The sequence below is a fragment of the Eschrichtius robustus genome, chromosome 15, assembly GCF_028021215.1.
Source record: "Eschrichtius robustus isolate mEscRob2 chromosome 15, mEscRob2.pri, whole genome shotgun sequence".
Classification (NCBI taxonomy): Eukaryota; Metazoa; Chordata; class Mammalia; order Artiodactyla; family Eschrichtiidae; genus Eschrichtius; species Eschrichtius robustus.
The window spans coordinates 36,195,237-36,222,539 of record NC_090838.1 but is presented as its reverse complement, the minus strand read 5'-3'; the positions used below and the strand labels follow the sequence as shown (position 1 = coordinate 36,222,539).

Genomic DNA, 27,303 nt, shown 5'->3' with positions numbered 1-27,303 from the left:
AGCCACCGCAAGGAGAAGCCCATGTACTGCAAGGAAGAGTAACCACCACTCGCCACAACTGGAGAAAGCCCGCGCACAGCAATGAAGACCCAACACAGCCAAAAAATAAGTAAAATAAATAAACTAATTAATTTTTTAAAATCGGTTGTGTTTGTACACACTAACAATGAATTATCCGAAAAGGAAATTAAGAAAACAATCCCAAAACAATAGGAAAAAAAAAAAGAATAAAGTACTTAGGAATAAATTTAACCAAGGAGGTGAAAGATTTGTACACCAAAAACAATAAAGCACTAATGAAAGAAACTAAAGCAGACACAAATAAATGGAAAGACATCCAGTCATAGATTGGAAGAATTAATATTATTAAAATGTCCATACTACCCAAAGCAACCCATAGAGATTCAAAGTAATCCCTAACAAAATCCCAATTTTTTTTTAACAGGAATAGAAAAAACAATCCTAAAATTCACATGGAACAACAACAGACCCCAAATAACCAAAGCAATTTTGAGCAAGAAGAACAAAGCTGGAGGGATCATACTTCCTAATTCAAAATATATTACAAAGCTACAGTAATCAAAATAGTATGGTACTGGCATAAAAACAGACATTAGGTCCATCAATGGGCCTAATGATTGCTTCATTAGGCCAATGGGACAGAATAGAGAGTCCAGAAATAAAACCATGCATATATGGTCAACTGATTTTTAACAAGGTTGCCAAGAATACAGTGGGCAAAGGATTGTCTCTTCAATTAATGGTGTTGGGAAAACTGGATATCCATATGCAAAACAATGAAATTGGAGAGCTTCCCTGGTGGTGCAGTGGTTTAGAATCTGCCTGCCAATGCAGGGGACACAGGTTCAAGCCCTGGTCCTGGAAGATCCCACATGCTGCAGAGCAACTAAGCTTGCATGCCACAACTACTGAGTCTGCACTCTAGAGTCTGCGAGCCACAACTACTGAGCCCGCGTGCTGCAACTACTGAAGCTCATGCACCCTAGAGCCCGTGCTCCGCAGCAAGAGAAGCCACCGCAACGAGAAGGCTATGCACTGCAACAAAGAGTAGCCCCTGCTTGCCACAACTAGAGAAAGCCCGTGCGCAGCAACGAAGACCCAATACAGCCAAAAATAAGTAAATAAAATAAATTTATTTTAAAAAAATGATATTGAACCCTGATATCACACAGTACACGAAGTCAATTCAAAATGGAATAAAGACTTAAACATCAGACCTGAAACCATAAAACTCCTAGAAGAAAACATTGAGAAAAAGCTTCTGGACACTGGCCTTGGCGATGATTTCTTGGGTATGACACCAAAAGCACAGGCAACAGAAACAAAAATAGACATGTGGAATTACGTCAAACTAAAAAGCTTCTGCACAGCAAAGGAAACCATCAACAAAATGAAAAGATAACCTACTGAGTGGGAGAAAATATTTCAAATCATATTTCTGATAAGGGGTTAATATCTAAAATACATTAAAAACTCATACAACTCAATAGCAAAAAGACAAACAATCCAATTAAAAAATGGGCAGAGGATCTGAAAAACATTTTTCCCAAGAAGACATACAGATGGCCAACAGGTACACAAAAAGGAGCTCAACATCACTAATCATCAGGGAAATTCAACTGAAAACCACAATGAGTTATCACCTCACACCTTTTAGAATGGCAACTATCAAAAACAAAACAAAACCCAAAAAAGATAAGAAATAACAAGTATTGGTGAGGATGTAGAGAAAAGGGAGCCCTGTACACTGTTGGTGGGAATGTAAATTGGTGCAGCACTGTGGAAAACAGTATGGAGTTTCCTCAAAAAATTAAAAATAGAACTACTATATGATCCAGCAATTCTACTTCTGGGTATTTATCTGAAGGAAGGTTTGTAATATAAATTTATATAAAATAGTAACTCAAAAAGATATATGCACCCCCATGTTCATCACACCACTATTTACAACAGCAAAGACATGGAAGCAACCTAAGTGTCCATCGATGGATGAATGGGTAAAGAAAATATGGTATATACATACAATATTATTCAGCCTTAAAAAGGAGGAAATCCTGCCATTTGTGACAACATAGATGAATCTGGAGGACATTTCTGTGTCTGGTTTGTTAGCAACCAGGTTTGTTGCCTGCTAACAAACCAGACACAGAAAGACAAATACCATATAATACCACTCATATGATGGATCTAAAATAGTCAAACTCATAGAAGCAGAGAGGGAATGGTGGTTGCCAGAGGCTAGGGGGAAGGGGAAACAGGGTGGTATTAGTCAAAAGGTACAAAGTTGTGGTTATACAAGATGAATAAGTCCTGGGAAAAAAAAAGAAAAAAAAAAAAAAAAGATGAATAAGTCCTGGAGATCTATCATACAGCATGGTGCCTATAGTTAACAACATTGTTATACATACTTTAAAATTTACTAAGAGGGAAGATCTTATGTTATGTAGTTCTTATCACACACACACAAAAATAATAATTAAAAAAGAGGTTGAGAGGAAACTTTTGGATGTGATGGATAGGTTTATGCCATAGACTGCAGTGATGGTTTCATGAGCACATAATTATTTCCAAAGCATCAAGTTGTATACATTGATTATGTATAACTTTTTATATGTAAGGAAGAAAGAAAGAAAAGAAAAGAACCCATTTTTCTGCTCCCCAAATATACTGAACTTTTTTCTTTCTATTAAAATATATATGTACATTATATTTTCACATAGTTGAGATTATATTAAGGACGTGCTTATATTAGTAAAATTCAGAAATTATAATTATCCATTTTTAATATAAAAAAGAGATAAGGCTGCAGGATATTTTATCATATGGACATTATTTAATCAATTTCCTACTGTTGAACAATTAGATGGTTACTAATTTCACACTGATAAAAAAATACCATGAAATCTAACATCTGTTAAGTAAAAAAGGGTGTCTGTTATATTTTTTGTGTTTGAAATATATCAGAAATAAAATTATTTAAAAAATACTATGTCCAACAAATCTATACGTAAATCTTTGATTGCACTTAACGGTCATTTGAAAATTATTACCAATACTTAATCATATTAGTCTAAATCATTCTAAATCAACCAATTAGACCTTACATACCTTTTCATGCTTGGATCCAATCAGGAGGTAAGTCGGACCTTGGTCTTTGGGGTGGATCACAATAGTGTAATGTGTGGATAAAAGACTTCGCCCACTAGCTTCATAATCTTCATCTGAATCACAGGATCTGTCAACCTCTTCAACTTTAGCCTCCCAGAGTTTGATCTGACCTAAAGGAAACTAAAGTAAATATAGTAATTGTAAGGAAGGAACTTTCTAAATATTCTCCTGCTAAAATTTTTCATAGTCTTTTTCATTCTCACCTTTATAAAGCATACTTTTTTTTAAATGAATGCTTAAAGCTAATTGGATTATCCACATTGTTACAAAAGTAGTAGCCACAACCAACATGCCAACTGTAATACTGAAGAACAATTTGAATACTAGACATTTAACTTTTGTGGAAAAAGCAAGAAGCCACTTCCATACAGTGGTCTGGATTTGAAAAAGTTCATTGTAACTCCAAGGACATTTACCATCTTACATTTCCACGCTCAGGCCCAGGGCTCAGTGCCTGGACTCTTTTCCCATCTACACTCACTCCCCTGGGTGATGTCATCCAAGCTCATGGCTTTTGCATCAGCATGTATTAGCTACTCCCAAATTTATAACTCCTGACTCACACTAGCTCTACTTAGATGTCTAATAGCATTTCAACGTCACTTGGTAAGTCCTCCCCCACCACCTGCTCTCCTGAGTCTCTCCCACCCCAGTTGTTCGCAACTTGATCTTTCCAGCTGTTCAGGCCAAAAAGCTTGGCATCGTCACTGCCCCTTTTCTTGCTCTCATATTCCATACCCTTTTAGTCAACAAATCCTATCAGAAAATCTTTCAAAATATACCCAGAATCTGGTCTCTTCTCACACCTCCATTGCCACACTAAACCACAATCATCTCTCACCTGAATTACTGTAACAGTCTCCTAACCAGTCTCCTCCTAATTCCCTTCAGACAGTAGCTGGAGTGTTCCTGTTAGACATAGGTCCGATCATGTCACTGCTCGGCTCAAAATCCTCAAATGGCTTCTCATCTTACTTGGAGCAAAAGCCAAAGTCCTTACTATGATAAGGTCCCCTGCGATTTGGTCCCCGTTACTTCCCTGAACTCATCTCCTATTATCCTCTCCCTAACGGAGTCCAGTCCAGTCACACTGACCTTCTCACTATTCCTCAAACACACCCGGCATGCTCCTGCCAAGGCCTCTGCACTTGCTGTTCCTTTGGCTTGGAGTACTCTTGCCTCTTTTACTTCCTTCAAAACCTAATTAAAATGTCGGCTTCTCAGTGAGGTCTTACCTAGATATCTTATCTGCCTAATAGCTGATTAATAGTAAAAAATTAATTCATTTGATTAAATGCGTTGTCTTTTACAAGAAACATTGCTTTTTCCCATTAAATTAATTAGTTATTTTCTGAGTAGTTACTATGTGCAAAGCACTATTCTGGGCACTGAGTGAAGAAAATTTACTTCTGAAGGAAAAATGTGAAATTAACTTATCTATACTTTCAGAAAAAGAAAGGCAGTAAAACAAAAGCAAAATAATAGGGCAGAAAATTCACATTAATAAACAAAAAGCAAGCTTTAAAAAATAGGATAAAGAAAACTAATTCTACTATGATAATACATGACAATACTATCCTAACTGTGTGCTTTAGGCATACCCAATCACATGACAATCAAGGTTCCATCCACCCCAATATTTAAAGGTGATTATTCCTTTCACCAGAGGATTTACCATGGTTCTATAAACAGTGAATAGACGGGGTGCTTTTAAATATTTTGACTGAATTTTTAAAAAGACACTGATTGAGATAAAGACAAATTGTTTCTGAAACATCTATAGCACAAAATGAAGTAAGCCTATACCGATTCACATGCATTCTCAATACTTTTCCAGTAATTATAATGGATTTCTGTTCAGCTATCTACATTCCTCTGACTTGTTCCTTCTGTGATCAATGTTATCCATTTTTAATAAAAAACAAAATTATTATTATTAGTAGTAGTAGGAACATTTAAATTCTACTCTCAGAAAATTTTAAATTATTTTTCTATTTATAAAACACAATTATAGAAACTTGGTAAAAATAGAAAGCTATTTAAAAAAAAAGGAAGAAAAAAATCATCCATAATTCTACTACCACTCAACATTTTGGTATAGTTCTTTCTGACTTTTCTGCTATGTGTATCTTTACATAGATGTGCTGGACTGAGAATTATAAACTCAGAATCCCAAACTTCCTCTTCTACAGTCTCCCTGTAACTGCAGAAAAGAAGCTGGGAACTAAATTTGTCAGAATCCCCTTCCCTGCATGGCTCCAAATTAGCACTTGCCTGAGAGAATTTTCATGTGATGTGGAAGGTAAGGGTGAAAGAAGAGTCATTATTCTCCTGAGACAGCTGCAGTCAGATGCCTGGGCTGATGTGTCACAGAGGCTTCTCAGTAAACTGCTGAGTACCAGCTGCCTCTGTGCTTTGTGTTCAGACCGTTGGTGCTGACTTCTCAGATCTTCAGTGGCAGCTGCTTCCCCGACCTCTACTCCCCCAACTTTTCTAAAGTTATGTATGTCCCTAATTCTGCATTAAAATTGTTAAAACTGGAATACACAGAGTGGCTTCTGTTTTCCTGACTGATAATTGAGTTAGGGTTATACTGAATATGCAATTTTGTACTGTGCTTATTCTTGTATTATTTTTATGAGCATATTCCCACATTACTTCAGAGATATCACTCTCAATGGCTGCACTGTGTTAAGTACCAACCCGTGAGCGATACTGAGAATAATGGCATGCATTTTAAATATGGCTAGTCAGAACTAAGAGTGCAGACTATGAAAATAGAGCAGCGAAACACTAACTGACCTACATGGTCAGTGGACCAAGAAGTTTAGTCTCATTAACACAGTAATCAGTCATAGGCTGCTGTTCTGTGGAGCTGGCATCATTGTTTTATGCAAATACTCTTGGTCCATGTTAGTTCAATTTTTATAGTTTCAGTAATCCAAAGATGACATGGGGTATGCACAATGATAATTAGGTATACATTTCACGTTTGGAAGATACCCATCTTTTTTACTCTGAAAATGCAATAACTCAAGTTTTGGCGGGGAGGAGATTAGTTAAAAATGAACGAATGGGATATAGATATGCAGATGGATGGATAGATAAGTGGTATCTAGGGATTCGAGGGCCTGGGACAGGACTGGATTCTTTTCCCTTCCCAGCTCTTTTTTCCTAGCTTGCTGTTCCCTTCAATCAATCTTATCTAGTCTGTCAGACCTGGAAAATATGAGAAATTGATGTTGAAAGTGGGATAGAGGAAGACTTTTCTAGGTCTTAGAAGAAGAATTAATTAAAAGTTACTAAGGCTTATAATTAAGAATCAAAACCCCTGTAGGTCTATGATTACCTTAGTAATAAATTTTATGCAAAATTTCAACCTTATCAAAAATCCTAAAGTTTGAGCTAGCAACAGAACAGTGAAAGGGAAAACTTGAAGCCATAACAAACAAAAAATTCCTCTAATTAGCATATTAAAAATACATACATACCTTATCTTCTTGACTACGAAAATAATATAATGTTTTTCCTATAAGTGTACACCAGACTCTCTTGGAGTAGCCATGTTTTACCTGAAATCATATTTCAAAGAATTACAAATGTAGCTCAGAACTCTGACACCTTAAAGTATAGTTTATACACTTTATTTGAAGCTGTTCAGCTATCCAGTTTGCTTGAGATGTAAGTGATATTCCAACTAGACTATCCAAATGCTATTTAAAATTTACCCATTATAGTAGTAGCATGGTATGTTTTGCTTTGGTGCTCACCATTCAACATTTAACGAATGTTTACTATATGTCAAGTACTATGCCTAGGACTAAGGATTCAAAGATGCCAGCTTCACAAGTAAGTGTATTTCATAGCTTTTATATTACATAGATTTCCAATAACCCTGTGGGGCTCTCTGGGTTAACACTCTAATGTTAGAAACGAGACTGAAACCTAAGAATTCTAGTGATTTCCAAAATGTAAGAGATTCATTCATTCAAAACATTTGATGCCTTCTCCAGAAGTAATAATACACTAAACACATTTGATACCTTCTCCAGAAGGATACACACAAAATTGTAAAATAATAATATTAAAAGCTATTATTACATATTGAGTGCTTCCTGTATGTCAGGAACTATGTCAAGTTATTGAGATGGAATCTGAATCTGATTCCTGACTCTGAATAGTCAGAGGCTGGTCTAGATACTGGGGAGACGGATATGAATGAGACACAGTCTCCTTCTTCAAGGAGCTCACTGCCTCGTGAGGAAGACAGACAACTAACCCAGCAGCATGCTACATATCTTCATCAAGAACACAAAGAGTTTACACGCCTAGTTTTTTGGGGGTTTTTTTTGGTGGAAGACATTTTACCAAAATTTGTACTGAATACCACAGGTTTTTCATTGTTTGGTAGCTTTATGAAGATCCTCACTGTGAGTTCCTCTCTGCCCCAGCTCTGCCCAGGTACAGGCACTGAAGATCTTTGCCAGACAGTCCCAGCTACACCCTCAAGCCTAGAAAAACACCAAGGACCCCATTCCCATCAGTGGGTAAGATTGATAATAGGCTCTGTTGCCCCAGACCTAGAATGCAGTGTGCCTGGTTGAGCTTGCCCTATAATCCCACTACCCTGGCAGCCCTGCCAACTTCTGCCTTGAGGCTTGACCCTCTCCTGCAATAGTTAGACTGGGCTTCAATTTGGAGAGGCCCACCACCTGGAAACCAAGACACTGGCCGGTAAAACGAAAGCCCAACATTCCATTGTCATGCTTGCCCATGGTGATAAATACGAAGGAGAAAACTAGAGCAGGAAAGGAGAAGGAAGTGCCTGGAGAAGGAGGGACGTGTTTTACAATTTAAAATAAGGCGGTCAGGAAGGCATCACCAACACTGATTCAAGCCTTGGAGGAGGTAGATGAGCTATGCAGTCACCTGAGAGAACACTCCGGGCAAGGAAGCAGCAAGCGCCAAGGTCCTGAGACGGTGTGTGCCCATGTGTCTGAGACTAAGCGAGGAAGGGGAGAGGTCACTGGGGAAGGGGCAGCATATGGGGATGGGGAGCACACATATTTTGCAGGGCCCTTGTAATGACATAACATTTAAACGGACTGCTCTGACAGTTGTACAATGAGAAGAATATAAATTATTGCCACAACGGATTTTACAGTCAGCCAGTCACGACAGTAGAAAAGGCCTGGATTCTGAGGTCAAATGGACCAAGGCTTAAATTCCAGTTCTACCACATACTGGATGGATGATGTCCGCAGGCAACTGACTTGACCTCCCAAGTTCTGTCGTTAACATGGGATTACTGTACACCTCATTGGGCTGTTGTGATGACCAAAGGAGAAAATGTAAATAAAGGATACTAGTAGTTACTCAATAAATGCTTCCTTCCTCACTACGCATAAGGAGAAGTAAAACACATGTTTCGTTTAAAGCCACAAATGCAGCCAGCCTTCTTTCAAAACTATGGTTTAAGCAAACAAATAACTCCACCATCTAACAGTTTGATGGATTTAAATGTTGCTTGAGGAAAAACAAAACAAAACAAAATGTCGCATTTGGCAAGACATGTTTCGGTTTAATTAAATTTAGAAACATATATTTACAGATAAATATCCTGGAAGTTTTAAACAGCTTGTGTTATGCAGCTTTTTTTTTTGTCTTTTAAACAAACTCCAGAAAGGAGCCTTACCAAAACTGAAGAATAATGCATCTGGCTATAGAGAGTATACTTTTGAAATGATTTATCTTCAAAGAGAACAATGTGTGCCTTTGAGGAACTACAAATTAATGAAGACTTCTGCCAACTTACAGTAAAAGCTGTGTTTTAAAACATAGTCTTTTTATGTACATCTGATTATGTTAAGATTTCTTCCAATTCTGACTTATTCTGAAAAAATCATAATAAAACAAATTACACTAGAAGAATCCTCAAAAAGATTTAAAGACAATCTCAAACCTCAAGGCTTTGGTGAACTAAATAATTGAAAGAATAAATTTTTTTACCTTGCATCCATAACGAAGTTACTTATATCAGTTCTCTCTGAAACTTTGATGACAAATAGTGTATCATATTCTGATTGGCCTTTGTCATCACACAAAACATAAGCTCCCATGGTCTTCTCCCCTCTCCTATATTTTCATGCCTGTAGCCTTCTCCACCACAAATCCTGCCACCTGTCTTGCTGACTTCAGCATCTAGGTAAAACTCTTGTGGTAATAATAGCTAGCACTTTTGGCATGTTTATGATGTGCCAGGCACTGTTCTAAAGCACTTTACATGCTTAAATAATTTATTTAATCTTCCCAGCACCTGTGAGGTTGGCACTATTATTATTCTCACTTAACAGAAAAGGACACTAAGGCACAGAGCCTCTAAGTAATCTATTCAAGGTCACACAAGTGGCGACTGTCAGAGGCAGGACATGCACCCACGCAGTCTGGCCCCTGAACTCTTGCACTAGCCTCTTTGCTGTACTGCCTCCCTACAATCTTAACTCATAGTTCCTTGCTCTCTTCATTTCTAAAAACCTTTGCTATCCTTCCATTTTTGCCATTCATCCGCTTGGCCACACCCTGGTCCTTTTTCCTTCATTGGGAACTGCTCCACTTCTGAAATTTACATTCTACTCTCTGATCCCAGCCTTCCCCCAGCTCCCACCCTCCTACTCACACCACTCCTATTCTTTGACCTCATTCAAAACGTTTAAGTCCTCCAACCCTTCCATTTTATTCCAGTTTATCAGTTCCCTCCTGGCTTCTCTTCCTTCTCCACCAACCCTGGATTTGATATTTGATCACAAAACAACTCTTGCTCTAAAACCTGTGATTATGTTGCATTCCCATGCTTCTAACAAATCCACTCAACAGAATTTCACCTCCATTTGTTTTTAAGTAATCCAGTGGAGCGTGTAGGAAGAGAAAGAAGGTTACGGGAGGTTTTAAGAAATGACATTAGCCATAGTTAATAACTGTTGAAACTGGGTAATGAATATATGAAGGTCCTTTCTATTATTCCTTCTACTTTCACATGTGTTTGAAAATGCCCACAATAAAACACTGATTTAAAAATCATCATCTTGATATGCATAAAGCAAGTAAAATGTTCATTGTGGAATTTAGGTGGTGGGAATATGAGTGTTCACTGTAAAATACTCTTCTAACTTTTCTGCGTATTTGAAAATCCACATAATAAAATGTGAGAAAAAAATGACTATCCTCACATCACTACAATGTAAAGTCTCTGCTCTTATTTCTGAGCATCTTAGAGAAAAATAACCAACATGAACTCAAATCACTGAAGTCAGGTGGGCCCTCGGTAAATCAATCCTTCTATCTGTCCTTGGGTATATCCTACTTCCCTTATTCTCAATCCTTTCCTTTACTCTCATGGAACTGTCCATTGGAGTAATCTTCATCAAAGAAAGCCGAGGACATCAGACACGATTTCACTCATTGCCCCACAAACTTAGATTTTCATCCTTCTTCACCTTTCTGCAAGTCCAGCCCCTCCACAGTGCCCTCCCGCCATGCCTGATCACCCATTTCTTCTGGACTTTGTTCTTAACCTCCCACTTCTCTCTCCCAGCTTCCTCCCTTCAATTTGGAAACTCAAGGTATGCCTTTCCCATCTGAAAAAGTGCCTCTCCTGACACCATGTTCCCTCCCGGCTTGATTCTTTCTCATGTGCTGGAAAGTAAGGACAGTCCTCCACACTCAATACTGCACTTACTCATCACCAGGTTACGTTCAGCATACCTCAAGGCACTTTCTGCCCTAGCACTTGACCGCATCTGACACTACAGATCACTCCCTCCCTGTCAACCACTCCACCCCTGGCCTCCAGGACTTACTCTCCAGGGTCTCTTCACACATCACCTTTATGTGCCCTCAAATTTTGGGAACCCGAGTGTCCCATCAACAGTCCCCTGCTCTTCCCACCCTACACAGTTTCCTGGGTGGTTTCTCTTACTGTCGTGTTTTCAACTATCATATCCATGCTGATAATTCCCCAAATCCTTCTCTCCAACCTAGCCCTCTCCTCTGATGGAGACTGGTGTTGCCACTGCCTGCTGGACTTCTTAACTCAGGTGTCCTCACAAGCTCTAAACATTGACAGTTCCCAAAATAACCTTTTAGTCATCCTAAACTGCTCCTGTTTTCTGAGCTCTCTATTATCCGGCACGGTCTTTCACCCAGCCATCCTTATCTCTCCCACTTCCTAGTCGCTGAATTCAGTCTAACGGAAGACTTTACCTCCTAACATTATTCAGATTCACCCTCTGGTCTCTTTCCCCATGACCAGTTCAGAGTCCCATCCTCTTGAGGAAAACCACTTCCACTTACTGTTCTTAGAACCTCCAGTTTGCTTCCCACAAATTCATCTTCCTCTCAGCAGAGTAATCTGTTAACAGCATGAATATAGCCATGTCCCTGTTACAAACCCTGAAGGGTTCCACAACACCTTCAGGATGAAGAACAAAGTCCTTAACAAGACAAAAGAGCCCTCCATGATCAGGACCCTCCAACTTTTTCTCCAAAGGACTTGCTCTTCGCATAGGTGGCACTGCTTTGAGATACTGTGTCTTTTGTTCGTGCTGTCTTCTAGCCCGGGATACCTTTCCTTGTCCGTTTCCAAAATTAATTCCTACTCCTCCTTGGAGACTTGGCACAGGCAAATCTTCTCTGAGAAGTTGTTCCTGATCCCACAGTCTAAATTAGGTTTCTCTGTGACCTTATGATGCATGTCAACAATAGTATTTTATATATATCATTATAAATATGCTGACGTCCTTTTCTTTCCCAATAGATATGAGGCTCTCTGAGGGATGGGGCAGTGGCCTATTCATCTTAATACCCTGCAGCTCATTGCCTGACATGTGGTAACTGCTCAATACATTTTTTTTTAAATAAATGAATTTTTATATAGTAAATGTTCTTCCAAAGCATTAAAAGTTGCAAGAGTGACTGTCCAGAATCAAATTAGTCAAGTTCTTAATATCTTCCTACATATTTCTGTACTTAATAATAACAGTGTGACGACTTGGAAAAGCCTCCTCCCCTCCAAAGTATTCAAATGCTGCTCTGCCATATCTGGGATTGTAGCCTGAACGTGAGCTCAGAACAAGTCACTCAGAATGAGTTTTTCTCTTATAAGGCTTTGCAGGTGAAAATATGGGGGTGGACAAGCCTTCACAAATGGTAGGAAAGAAACCTAATAAGCATCCTGTCTATAAATTCTAATGGTTTAGTCATCTGATAATCACATCAACTTATACTCATTTAAAATGCAATTGTGAAATGGGAAGCAGGGAACAGCAGAAATGTAACTGGAGTGGAAATTGACAAGCCATGCCAACAATTAAAAATAAGCAAAAAAACAAAAACACTAATTGTGAAAGAAGTAACAAACCCTTAGCCATGAGATCATATTAAAGCTTAAGGGTTTGATAAACATAGCCCTTGAAACAGGAGGACACCTAGTTACTATGAATTAGAATAAGAATGTGATTTAAAGTGGCACTGTGTTCGTTGGAAAACATATATTAGCACAATACCAAGGAGTTCTCAAGCCCATCAGTAACTGAAAAAACATTTTCATGGTAATGTAATGTTTTGGAAAAAAACATAGTGCATCTCTGTTGAATGTATTGGTAATTTTTTTCTCCAATTTTTTTCTCCGGTCTTTGTAAATATTACTGAAGAGCACCCACCTACATTCCCACATTAATATTAAGTATAAATTACATGGTGGCATAGCTCATCTACAGCTAAATTTTTCACCTCTTACATAAATAAAGTACATGAGTGATGAGTGATGATGTAGAGGTTATTTTTGTGGGTAATATTTTGCATGTAAATATCTTATTGTATTGTTCTAAAAGTGACCAATTGAACTCTTTAAAATTCATAAATAATATTTATCTTAGCGTAAATCAATACTTCCTCATTCTAAAAAAGTTAGAAAACAGAACTAAGCAAAAATGAAGTAAAAACCACCCAGAGATGTCTAATATACCTTACTATATTTCTTAGTCAGACATTTTTCTACAAACATGTTTACCAAAAATGGCATAACAACCATTTTTATGTATTTATGGTAATACGCTATTTTATCACCTAACAATACATCATAACTTATTTCTAAAACATTAAACATTCTTTTACAACATTTAAAATGACTGCATAAAGCATTACCTGATTACATAAATATTTATTTAAAACTATGCTCTACTCTACATCTAAGTTGATCCCAGTTTTTCTTTATTATAAATCATGATGTGCAAGCAACCTTTCTGCAGTAATGGAAATGTTCTGTATCTTGAGAGAGTGACTGTAAATATCTGTCAAAACTGATCAAATTCTGCACTTAAGATCTGCATTTCAATGTATGTTAATTATATCTCGTTTGTTTTAAATAGGAAAGAAAAAACCATGCTGTGACGGACATCCTCATACTTAAATCTTATGCAAATTAAGATAATTTCCTAAGCATAAATTTCTTGGACTGAGATTGCTGGATCAAAGGGTACGTATATATGTTCATAAAGCATTTAATATTCATTCATTTATTTGTTCATTCAAAAATATTTACTGAGTAAACACTTTAGCCAAGACATTGCCAAATTGCCTTCTAAAGTAATAAACTCACTAGCAAATTTCTTAATTTGTGTCAATACTGCATTTCACACTTTTAAAAGAGGTCCTCCCTTGATCAGATTTTTAAAAAATATCCATTATTTCTTGCTTTTTAAGAAAATTATTATTGATAGTAGAACGTTTTCCCATATGTTTATTGATCATTTGTATTTCTTCTCTCTACTGTCTCTACTTCTCTCTCATTGTGTCCTTTGTTCCTTCCCCTCACTGGTATTTATCCTTTACTTACTAATTAGAAAAAGCTTGTTTTTCATGTTCAAATACCTTTCCAAAGCTTCTCATCGGTCTTTTAAAAATTCTGCTTAGAGAAATTCTGATAGTAAGAACATTTACTTTTTTTTTTGTTTTTGGTTGTGCCACACAGCTTGTGGGATCTTAGTTCCCTGACCAGGGATTGAACCTGGGCCCTCGGCAGAGCTTCTGAAAACCAGAGTCCTAACCACTGGAACGCCAGGGAACTCCCAAGAACATTTACATTTTTTATGTAGAGTAGTCAAATTTATCATTTTTCATCTTTATGGTTTTTGTCTTTGGTATCATACTTAAAACACTCTTTCCCACCCCAAGATAACATAAATACTCAATATTTATATTCTCTGATGCCCACTTTTTATGATCGGGGGCTAATTCCATCGTTGCCTGGGATACTGCTATGTATAAGAGTTCCCACCTTGGTGAGCAATCCCTTCACCGTTGGTTTGCCCTCAGGTTGGAGGAAAAGGGGGTTGGCAGCTTGTACCCGAAGAACGTTCTGTAACACTTTGATCCACTCCTCCAATATATTGGGAGAATCTGCAGTCAGATAGTATGTGTGTTTTTCAGTGGTCAACTAGAATGGGATAAGAAAGAGATAGGAAAGGAAACTCTGAAGATTTTAGCATATTAGCATTTCCTTGTCCGTTCTTCAAACATCACTACCTAACATGGAAATAAACATGCTGAACCTTGAATCCTAGGTTCTAAATAAATGATTCCATAAATCACGTAGCATATTTTAACCACTTTGTGAGAATGACAATTAACTTTTTTTGAAATAATTTTTTTCACTTGTTTACTTTATAATTCTTCATAGTATTAAGCTTTGGGGTCATGATTTTTTATCTTGTTTACTCATTACATTTTCCTTTTCTCCCTTAAATGTGCTACAGGTTCCTGGTTGTTGAAATGAGGAGCAGAATGATTGCAGACTGTAATAAAATAACACACTTTAAGCAAATAAAGAGAAGTTATTTGTTATGGAAATGAAGAAATCAATTATAAATAAAATAAGAAAACCTATACAGCAGAAGCAGAATTCTTAGAACATGTAATCAGATATTATGAACTCACAATTTCTCAAGTTCAAATTAGCCACATTTCAAAAATTCCAAATATTTCAGAAGCCTACAAATGATTCTTATCTGCCATGCTCCAAGACAAAGTTTTCCCTGATTCTCCTTTCTACATTTTTGGGCACTCCTCAGGTACTATCCACTGGAAACACTGATAATGCACCTTTCTAATAAAATATTGTATTCTACTCTCCAAAGGAGCAAGATAAGAAAATAACGATTATTGAAGGCATTTCAGAAATAAAGCATCTGAATTTTAAATCACACATACCAAACTGTCTCAATAGCTTGTTTTTTTTGTTTGCTTGTTTTAATTTAACAAAGGTTTCTAGCAAGACTGGCATTATGTGTGGGTGAAATGGTCAGCAGCTACCTCTGCCATGTGACCCAGTGGGAGCCAGGACAGCCCGTCTGCTCACCAATATCCTTCCCACTTAGGTGTTACAGCATCTGAAGTTCATAGAACTGCCATTTTCCGGCTCTCTATTAAATTGCAAACATTTCTGAATTTAATAGTACATTAAATTATGAATATCTTGTTGGGAATTCATTTATCAAATAACGCTCCCCTAAAATAGCTTGACAGTTTGAGAACAGAAAATGGCTGGGAGGGTTAGTGTGGGGAAAGAACCGTGTAAAGGATCAAGGGCAAAGAAAGTGTAGAGTTACTCACATATACTCAGGTTATATTATAGTTTTAACTAAGAAGTCCTGGGGTTTCACACATTTTTGGGGCATCAAACTGACCCCAAAATGGAATAAACAAACAATTGAACACCCAATTTCCACTCTATTAGCTTACATAATTGAGAACTGAGTTTTGCATGATACAAAAAAAGAAAAAAAAAGTACCTGAACTGTTTGCTTGTTATCTCCTCTTAAAATGCTGCAGGATGCACTAAGTTCAATATGGCCCTGGGGTTTTCTGATTACATCACTCTGTATGAAAGGAAGAAAACCAATGCAAAGTGATTACCTATAATAGTCATAATAAGAAATGCTTTGTCTAATTAATTGCATTACATGGAAGAAAATCAATCAGGAGTCTGATTTATAGTTTGAGGAATTCAGTTCTAAATAACAAGCAGTTTCCACTCACCGGAGATTTGTAGTAAAGTAATTCACCACCTTTAAGAACAAACCATCTCCGCTTCCATGTCTTGACTTTACCACTCATTTTTAATAAGTAGCCAGATTTTTCCAGTGGTTCCTAATTAAAGAGATTTTTAAAAAATATTTAAGTTTCCCTTTGGAGGCTCAAACTAACAGATACATTAATGTTTAAAAAAAAAAAAAACCTGATTCAGTGTTTACATTTTTCCCATTATCACTGGAAGATGAGCAAGTTTTCGGGAGCTTCTGCTCTGGCTGTGAGCACTCTAAGTCTGTGGAGTAGGCATCTGGGGGAAGAGCATAGTCACTTTCAGAAGCCACAGAAGAGAGAGACACACCTAGATGAATAAAGAAATAAATCAAGTCAATATTTAATAATTGCATGGTCCAAATGCTGACTGTCAGTTTTCCTAAGAAATACATCTAATCCCAAATCATAAACCTTCCTAGACTAGATGTAGCCCATACCTTTGGCCATGAAGTTCCTTTAAAGCAGAAAACAGAACTTAAGCGTAAGGACCATCATGCAAATCTCCAGGGAAGTTAAAGGAACATAAATAATATTTTGGTATGATTATAAGCACAGCTATTTTTACATATATAAAATGTATGCAGTAGCCTAACAATATCTTTTATTAAGGATTAAAAATATGTGTATTTACATATTGACATGTAGGCAAACAATTGTTGAACCTTAATTTATCAAGATTTGTACAATCACACTTTACTGCACTTAATTTTTGTAATCATTTTTTTTAAACATCTTTATTGGAGTATAATTGCTTTACATGTAATCATTTTTAAAGTAACATCACATTAAAAAAACACACACAAGTCCAATACTACTAGTTTACAGATTTTGAAAATCTTTCATAAAAGAGATGCAATAAGACTTAAAGATATAAACAGACTATTTCATTTGCCAGCAGCTCTAATGTAAAATTCAAGGGAGCATTTTTCACAATAATTCACTTGCCATTTTAGAAAACAACTTGCAAGTTGCAAGCCACATTTGGAGAGTCACTACAATTGGAGATTTTGAAAAAATTAAATAAAATCAAGGACTTAAGTCATTATTCATTACAGTATGTGGCAATTTTTTAAGTGTTTATTAACATTTAAGGGAAACATTAGGACAATGTCACTATATTATTCTTCTTATTTATTTGACTAAGACAAGTAATGGCTGTGATAATAGTAATATCTTTATTTTTCAAAGAGTAACAGAAATTTAGATCTACAAAGGACCTCAGAGATCATCCTGGTTCATGCCCTCATTCTCTAAGGAGACTAAGGTCCACAGATTAAAGGATTTGTCCAAAGTCAAAAAGCGAGGCAGAGGCAATGTTGGAGTGCAAATCTCAGGCTCCTAGCCCCAGGGTGCTAGGGACAGAGCAGAGAACAAAACGAACAAATTTCTGCCCTCATGGAACACAGATTCTAGTCGGGGGAGACAGACAAAAAACAGGGAGCAAATGCCATGGAAAAATAAAATGTACAGCAGACTAAAGGGAATAAAAAGAGCTAGCAGTTAGAGAAGGGCAAAGGACTACATTTGAATGGTGTGTTCTGGGTAGATCTCCTTGAGAAGGCAGTGTCTCAACTGGAGGAGGCAAAGGAACATCTGGGGCAAGAATACCAGGTAGAGCAAACGATCAGTGCAAGGTCCTGAACTAAAGGAATGAATGGCATGTGCCGGGGAACAGCTAAAGGGTCTGGATGGCCAGAGCTGAGTAAGAGAGAAGAACGGAGGAGATGAGGTCGAAGACATCAAAGAATCACATAACATGCTACAGTCTTTATAAGAGGTCCTTGCAGTGTTTTGAGCAAAAGTGTGATATAACCTGATTCTGGCTGTCAAGGGGGCAAGGTCGTATAGCAAAGGGACTGATGGAAGCCCCAAATATTAAACCTATGAGAGCTGAACAGCTCCTGTTGAAGCTGAGGGGTTTGGGAGTACCTAGGGGTTCCATGGAACACAGTCTGAAGACCAACACATTGTGCTGCATTAAAGGTTTTTGTAAAATACAGATGTCATTTAATGTGACTGGCTCTTTCTGTAACCTGTATGCCAAAAATTTCTTCAAAATCTACAAAAATCGTAGACATGCCCAAAGTAAGTTTTTGTTGGTTTCCATCTTAATATCAGATTAACCACCACATTTTTAGGTATATTCTTCTGCCATTTAGCAGTGCAACAAATTTAGCTGAAATAAGTCCATCCTATAAATTATCCAAAATCACACAGTAACTGTAAAAGAAAAACCTCATTTAAGCCAAGTACCTCACTTTATTCCTATAATGAAGTGATCTCTCTTTTACAGATAAGGTTAAAAAACAAAACAAAAGACAAAACAAAACAAAAAAGACCACTGTCTTGTCTGGAATCACAAAGAGAATTTAGAAGAGAATTAGGACTAAAATATAAGCGTCTTAGTCCTAGGTGAATACTCTTTTCACTATGAGTGGAAGGCAGCTCAGATTTTTTTTTTTAAGTCCTATTATAGAGATAAAATTCCCATTAAATATTCTGAATTATTTGGAGTTGTCTTGTATGCCTGAGACTTTCCCTTACCTCGTTTCATTGCTCTGGGGCTGCCTGGCCCACTCCGACTGCGAGAGTCTGACTCTGAAGTCCGGGAGCTGGATCTGGAACTATCTTCTTCCTCTGACCCAGAGGAGTCATCCAGGAATGGGTTGCTGCTTATCTGGGTCGCCTTCTAAAGAAAAGCAAAACAGCCTCCCTGTGTCCATCCTTAAAGTCACCACTCTCTTTAGCTATAGAATGTTTTACCAGAAGTTACGGAATAAGATTTTTTAAGGAATACAAGAAAATATTTTGCCATTATCAAAGTCACGTTGTTAAATCCCAAATTCCAATTAGCAAGGCATTTGTCAATTATAAAAGATTCCTAAGAACATAAGGCTGTTAATACCTGCCGATACTTTTTTTTCTGATACTTATTTTAATTAGGTACTTCACACAAAGGAGGGGAACCCTGGCAGTGATACAAAGATCTTTCTACATTAGGAGTTTTCATTACATCATTAATACTATTTTCTTTAAACAATTAACAGCTATGGAGGGGGTGGAGACTCACATGTAGCATAACAAAAACGGAGCATATCAGACCTCTAATACTCCAATAAGAATAAATATCTTCTCTAGATCTTTCCATTTCTTCTCTTTTAATGATATGCTAGTGTGAACTTCTAAAACTCCCTATAAAGGGACAGTCCATGTAAAATGTCAAGAATGGAATCTGGAGCTTGACTAAACAGTTTTCTTGATTCATTATGAAGAGCCCCACATGTTTAACAGTAACAGTAATGAGTTACCCCCTTTAAAGTTGTGTACACTGGGGTTGTCATATTCTTGTATATCAGTGACGTATAAAGTCCTGATGTGGTATAGGAAAGCACTGCAACAGAATCTGAAACAGAAAACAAAATGATTAAGAAAAAAAAACCTTCTAACTAGTGCTTATGTCTATTTCTTATGAATGTGAATTAGCAAAACTTCCAATTAAAGAGAAACTGGATGAACATACAATATTCATTACACAGTCTACCTGAAGAATTATAGCATTTATGGCAGTTTTAATTATACACTCTCTTACATGGTTCATTATGTCCTCAGGTGTGCTAGTTCCCCAACTAGACTGTAAGCTCTTCGAGAGCAAGGATCTTAGCTTTTATTTCTTTGGCATCTCCATCCAGCTCACAATGGGCAGAAATGAGTACAAACACCTGCTGACTGATTCAGTGAGCAGTACCCTATGAATATATTCTCTGGCTATTCAGAGACCTATTACTGACACGTGTTAAAACATCGTCACTTTTAAACCTTTATCAGGTGAACCTCAGATTGAAAGGTTAGAATATATTTCCTGAGCGGCAAGAACAGAGGATAGCTGAAAAGGAACAGAACAACAATAGTCACCTCTAAGATACAGATCAGAGGTAGGATAGGGAGAGGGCCAGTAGAAGGAACCACAGAAAAATTTCTCTTTTTATTCCAGACAGTTCTCTGTTGTTTGGTTTTATTTTTCATAATGAACATGCATTGTTTCTACAATAATTTTTTGAAAAAAGAAAGAAAGGAGGAATGTGTTTTAAACTCTGGAAAAAGAAGACATAGAGATCAATAGTTTTACAATTTTAAACAGCTGAAACTCCACTGTTTCTTAGCTTTAGCCTCTTTCGGGTAAAAACATGAGGTACTTGCTACATAAGAGTTGAACATCTACGTGCCCCTATACTGAGTAACATGAATTTCAATTTTAAAATATAAATCAGCAAGCTCAGAAAGCATTTTCTGGAAGTTGGCAAAGTTGTATTTTTTCTAATGACTTTAGACAGGAAGTTCTTGGCTAATGAAATGGCAATACAAAATCACTTATTTTTTTAAACATTTTTTATTGTAGTAAAAAACGCATAAGATAAAATTTACCACCTTAACCATTTTTAAGTGCATAGTTCAGTTAGTGTTAAGTATATTCACATTGTTGTGAATCAGATCTCCAAAACTTTATCTTGAAAATCTGAAACCCTATAGCCATTAAGCAACTGCTCCCCTTCCCCTACTCCCCCTAACCCCTAGTAACCACAACTCTACTTTCTGTTTCTATCAGTTTGACTATGTCAGATATCTCATATAAGTGGACTCCTACAGTATTTGTCCTTTGTGACTGCTTATTTCACTTAGCATAAAGTCCTCAAGGTTCACCTGCATTGCAGCATGCAAAATCACTTACTTTTATTAACATTCTCCATATTGAAGGCCTCAGACATTCGAATGCCTGATTTGGCTACAGCATAAATTCTGCTTTCCTAATGTAAAAGAGAGATTTAAGCTGGATATTTGAAGCAAAGAAACAATTACTTTCAATACACATGTTTTTCATTTGTGCTTCATTTAATTGTCACCAGAGTACAGAATTATTATAAAACTGTCACCAGTGCCAACTAAAATATGCCACTGTGAACAGCACTGCAGAATTTTCTTCCATCCATTAGTCACTCCATTATTTATCTTTGTTCCCAAATTTTTGCTTGGTATTTTAAATTATTTTGAAGAGACAGGAAAAAAGTAAGAGAAAGCTTATTCACAATCACTGACTATTCATAAATACCACCATTAACATTCTACCATTTCAGAACACGGTCAAAAAAAAAAAAAAGAAAAGGAAAACTCTGAATGGCTGTAACATGAAGCCAGAAACCATTTATTATCATTGACTAGACACAAATATTATCTTTAATATTCTACCATTCTAGAATATGGCTAAAGAAAAAGAGAAAGCCAAAACTTGAAGTCAGAAAGCACACACAAAGTAGCATTTAGTGCTATCACCTTCATATCTCAATGTACATTTCAATGAAGTAGAAGAAATACCTGAGGTCAAATAATAAGTGAACTTGAGAATTGCAATGGAATTTATAGGATCTTGTTCCAAAAGTAGGTTGTTATTTTGCTTTCTCTTCTTCTCTGAGAGAGATTTCTGAAATGGGTACTGGAAGGCTATTGGCCCTGCCCCCTCTGAGAAAAGGGACTCTAGGTTGTTCCTAAGGCATAGATCACCATGTCCTGAACTTTGTAACACACCTAACCCGGACAGTTATCTGGATCAGGGCATAGTGGGCAACTAAGGCAGTCCTCTTTGGGACTGAGCTAGCCAGGGGCCTGTGAGGCAATGGGCAGGAGATCTCTAACCATCTGAGACACTTTAGATTGAAGAGTGGCTGACTGAATGAATCACTCTCACAGCTTCTTTGAGAGTGTGATGGTGAGATACACAGAGAGAGACAAACAACAGAGTGGACAGAACAAAAAGACATATAAAAATAAGGCAGTTAAGTGAGGCACTTAGAAGCCATGAGAGAGCGAAGGAGAGTAGTTAGCAGTCGTGAGAGAAGCAGACAGTCACTGTAGACAGGAGAGGACAAGCTGAGCCACGGGACCAGGGACAGTGGGTATCACCTGTTCTTCTAAGGAGTTGACCATCAGAGGTGCTCCTGAATCATTACATGCTGTCCTGCTAGAGTGACTACTGTATTTTTTAATGATAGTCCAGTTCAGTAAGAATGGGCTATGCCTTAAAATAAACTCTTAAAAATCCTTAAACTCTCATAAATTGAGATGACTAGAATGTATTTCTTTAACTTGAAACTTGAAAATACCCAACAAGCAGAAATAAAACCTCAAACTTGGCCAGTTTGCTAGAAGGCTTTTGCAAAGCGGTACTACTTTTTCAGGACTGGATAGTTTCAGAAGGCAAGAAGAGAAAAAGGCAAAAAAGTAGTAAAAATGGTTTGCCAAATAAAATGAACATGAAAGTCTAACCTAAATCTCTGAAAATCTCAACATAATGAAAGAAGCAAAATTTCAACTCCTAACTGCCTAAAGGGTAACATAATTGGAATTCCAGAGATTCACATGCCCATAATGTCCATTTTTTTACGCTATCCAGAATTTAGTAATAAACTGCAGGCGGTTTCACGTGGCCTTTGCAATGAAATGTTCTTTTAAAAGTAAATAAGAGCATGGCTTCCCTTGTGGCGCAGTGGTTAGGAATCCGCCCGCCAATGCAGGGGACACGGGTTCGTGCCCCGGTCCGAGAAGATCCCACATGCCGTGGAGCAGCTAGGCCCGTGAGCCACAACTACTGAGCCTGCGCGTCTGGAGCCTGTGCTCCGCAACGGGGGAGGCCGCGACAGTGAGAGGCCCGCGCACCGCGATGAAGAGTGGCCCCTGCTCGCCGCAACTGGAGAAAGCCCTTGCACAGAAACGAAGACCCAACACAGCCAAAAATAAATAAATAAATTTATAAAAAAAAAAAAGTAAATAAGAGCAGATACATCTCAAGGTCTGAATTTATACTAGGAAAACATAGTTGCCTTCATTTGCTTAAAATTGCATTGGTCACTAAATAAAAAATAATAACAGAATATGACTCCAAAACCCAAAAAATCCCGCAACCCAGATGATTCTCTGGAGGCCAAAGGTTAAATTATGTCAATATGTGAAGGAAAACTTCAACCTACAAAACAGATAATTTCACTTGGTTTCAAATATAGGAAGAATTTTTTTTTAATCTAGAGATTCCTAAGAAGAATCACACAATTAATGGGTTAATTATTATATTAATGGTCAATGTTTCAATGGAAGAAATTTCAATCTATTCTAGATACACAGGAAGATGCTTTTGGTTAAAGCAATAGATTTATAAGTTCATGAAGAGTAAAATTAAATTTCTCTTAAAGCCAATCAAGTAAATACTTAAGTTCAGAACCTAATGACCAGTAAGTGTCCTCATCCAGAATTTACCCACAAGTATTATACAGTTAGGGAGAACCCTTCTTCCCCACCCCAGTGTTTCCTTCCATGTGGAGGGAGCTCCAAAAATTGAACATTCCTGATCTCTAGCCAGTGATTCCTAGAAGGAGAAACTGGACATGCAAAGCCCGGCACCTTCCCCCTCTCCTTTCTGCTGAGAAGTAGCTGTGTGCAGGAAATAACCATTTGTTCTTCCTCTAGACTGTAAGCTTTAGAGGAGCTGGGCCTCACTGGAGGCAGCCTGTGGTGGCTGGTCAAGCGCTACCTGGGCCTGGGTGAATAAATCTAGCTTTTTCCCAGGTGCAGTACTGGCTCCTTTGCCCACCAATTCTCTAAAATCCGTTTTATCAGTAATAAAGGTAACATTTTGATCTTCCTTTGTCTTACCCTTCTCTTATTTCTCGACTGGTTTGGGGGAAAGAGAAGGGGAAATCGAATTCTAAAAACTGGGAATTGTCAGAACAAAGCCGGACTGGAAAAGAAAGGAGAAGAAGTAGAGTAAAACCTGAAAATAAGCGCTGAGCAAAAACGAGCGTGTGTGCGTTGCACACAACACATAATTTACCCAAGAGGGAAACCGGTGCAGGGGAGGAGTTGGAGGTTTGCCACAGGCCGCCTTCTTTGCTGAGTCGCGGGTTTCCTGGTCGTCTGAACACGGGGACGCCAGGGAGTCGTAGGAAAATAATCCATCATCACAACTAGTGTCCATAGTCTCTAAAATTTCTGTACTGTCGCCATCAAGTAGATCAAGATCTGTTTCCTGAGGTCTCAGTGGCCGGATCATGCTTATAGCATTTCTGTTTGTACCAAACATCCTGTCGGAACTTAACTGTGGCTGGCTTAGGTGTCTTTTGGCTAGAGCTACACTTAAGCTGAAAACATTAGGAACCCTTAATTTGGGAGGTGGCAGGTTTGACGGGGGCACTAGTTCTGTGCCTTTTCCAGGGAGTGAGTTAGGATGCTTTGGACTCAAAGCTGAGGTCAGAATAGGGCTTGGGGTGTTGGCTTCACTCGATGAAGATGAATAATCTAGTCTCTGAGACTGAAATTTTTTATTCAGTTCGTCTGAGGAACTATCGTGCTCCTTTTTACTTGATTCGGAATTTCCCTTTCCGAGAGGACTCCACTGTGCCTCCTGTTGCCAAGAATACAGCTTCTTGTGTTCTGGTCTCTTTATGCCAAAAGTCTCTTCTTCAAATATAGAACTGCTGTCATCAGAGGCTGTCAGATACGTCTCACTGCCCATTCTGCTACACTGGACCCCCTCCTCTGATGTGTGGCTGGAAAGGGTGGACGTGTACCTGGACTTGGATCTTCCTTTGCTCCCATCGTCCTCATCGGAACTCCAGTCACTCCCAGGAGCCCCAGAATTCTGGGATATGCCACCATCCATCACAAAGCTTGTCCTTGTTTTCTGATTCTGCTCTGAGACACGAGGCACTTGATGCAATGTTCTCTGACCTCGGTTGTTTTCTTGAATTTGGTTATCGACAGACTTTTCTGGTATTTCCATTTCTAGAAAAGCATACATTATATTGGCATGTTGCCTTTAATCATACAATCTTTCTGTATGTTTAGCTTTATATAATTACATCGTACAAACTGGAATTTCCATGTGAGTCAAGTTAATTTACATTACCCTTTTTTAGTCATATGCCTTTTTTAAACCCAAGTTTGAAAACTATAAGCTTTCTATAAAACACTGAGCCCTTACACTTCAATAGAATAATATCAAAATGAAACTGCTTTTTACAAAGAAACATGAAGAAGAAACAACTGACAATAGTCTAGGGCGAGATAATACAAGAAGCAAAATGAAAAATAGGGCAACAATGACTATCAAAGAAAGCAGCCATTAAAAAAATGAACACCATTAATTATATTTTAGAAGCAAAGAAAATGACAACCCTCTTTCTACTAAACTTCAAAATTATCATAAGTAAATTTAAACATAATAAATATAAAGCTATAGTTTAAAAAAAAATACTTTGTTCCCAAGCTTCACTACATGAAATATGCAAAACCATAAGGAAAACATACACAGAGAAAAGCTTTATTCACTCTACTTTTGGTTTAATCATAACTACAAAATATGTCTTTACAATAAAAAATAAGTCTTTAAAAATATCTTTAGATATGGCTTATTTTTGTTTATAACATAATTAATAGAACGAACCATTGACTTTATAAACAGTGAACTAAAAATTTAGATTGAAGAATACAAAAGAAACTTTGAAAACATGAAAACATAGATAGGACCTTCATAATTAAGGATACAGAGGTTGAACAAATAAACTCCACAATTTGGTATCGGGCAGTTTGTTAAATTTGCAAATGAGCAAGAACGGCAGTACAGGCAACCTCAGCTGTACTGAGCTGTACTCAACTATTAGAAAGTGGGAAAAAAACTAAAATGATTTCTCAAAAAAGAAAAAAAAATCCATGTAATGGCATGAAAACAAGTACCAAAGGAGCCTTCTGAATGGAAAAACATTATGTAGTTTTCAGAGTTTCATAACCAAGCATAGAGACAGTTCTTAGGGCTATAATTTTTCTCCTTTGGAGGAAGGAAGCAGGAACTGAAAACAGAGAAGATACAAGTTCAAGTCTTTCTAAAATATTTGGGAAAAGTCACACTAGTGGTGGCAAAGCAGCAACCACAAAATTAAGCAAAATTTAGAGGGGCTTTAAGACTAAAAGAAGGGTAGAAATCTGCACACAGGTCCAAAGTTTAAACATCTGGCAAATATTTTCCTCTTTGAGGCAATAAAGGGAAAATCAAAGCAGTTACTAAATTGTCACCTGGTGTTCTTTTTCTTTATAAGTTTGCTGTGTCACATTTAATTTCATATTGAATATTAGATAATCTTTTTATATTTTAAATAAATAATGAATAGAAAGTTCATACTTCTAAAACTCAATTAAAACAAGTAGGTATGACTGTACATTTTTAAATTTTAACTATTACTGCTACCTATTGCAAGAAAAAGTATCAAGAAGGGTAAACCAGTTTTTCCTATAAATCATTGGCAGAGAGTCTCAAAAAACACACAAGATAACTGGATACACAGAGTTAAATGCTGTTTTGCTCTTTAGAAATAGTCTCATAAAACATCAAGTTGTTAGGAAAAAAATAAGGAAAATGAAGCTATCTTTGCATTAATCTTAGCAAATGATTTTTCCTTTTTAAAAAAAATGTCAAAGTAAATTCCTCTAGTCCATAAATACCTTGTATGTCTTTTCCTTCAGTGAACTCAGGTTCTTTAGATGATATCTTGCTTGTTTCCTCAGATTTTACAACTTGAGGAGGACTCCTTGCTCGGGATAAAAAGCACCCAAAGGTCAGAGTGCTCAGACGCTGGCCTTCTGTGAGCTTTGGTGTGGAGACAGTGGACAACTTCTTTCCTTGAACTTCTGCAAGATCATTAATCAAAATGAAGATCTGAATTTTTTATAACGGTTTGTTAAACAGAGAACCAAAGCATATAAAAACGTGGACAAATCACTCCTTATAACAGAAAAAAGCCTGAAGTTCATCTTTATTTATGTATAGGAACAATGACCCCTCAATGTCTAGCATCACACGCCAATGTTTAAAATCTGTTTATATATTTTGAATGCACACACTATTTTTTAACTGCAAAGAGAAACATTTCTAATCCCTTTAAA

The 27,303-nt window shown here is 37.2% G+C and overlaps 1 protein-coding gene across 5 annotated transcripts in view; it reads right to left on the bottom strand.

Moving 5' to 3' along the window:
• PLEKHH2 (pleckstrin homology, MyTH4 and FERM domain containing H2) overlaps positions 1-27,303 on the bottom strand; it is a 113,480-nt gene that overhangs the window by 33,775 nt on the left and 52,402 nt on the right. For 4 of the 5 annotated variants that reach the window (XR_011076678.1, XM_068564917.1, XM_068564918.1 and 1 more), the window contains 11 exons: positions 26,863-27,048; positions 24,200-25,149; positions 21,053-21,128; positions 19,635-19,729; positions 18,871-19,015; positions 16,497-16,633; positions 16,282-16,392; positions 16,035-16,121; positions 14,522-14,680; positions 6,681-6,761; positions 3,130-3,309 (listed from right to left, as the gene is read on the bottom strand). Coding sequence is in view for 4 of the 5 variants with exons in the window: in XM_068564917.1 (XP_068421018.1) it covers positions 3,130-3,309; positions 6,681-6,761; positions 14,522-14,680; positions 16,035-16,121; positions 16,282-16,392; positions 16,497-16,633; positions 18,871-19,015; positions 19,635-19,729; positions 21,053-21,128; positions 24,200-25,149; positions 26,863-27,048 (2,207 nt within the window). In the remaining variant the exon portion in view is untranslated. The remainder of the gene's footprint in view (positions 1-3,129; positions 3,310-6,680; positions 6,762-14,521; positions 14,681-16,034; positions 16,122-16,281; positions 16,393-16,496; positions 16,634-18,870; positions 19,016-19,634; positions 19,730-21,052; positions 21,129-24,199; positions 25,150-26,862; positions 27,049-27,303) is intronic. The other variant, XM_068564919.1, reaches the window with a different exon arrangement.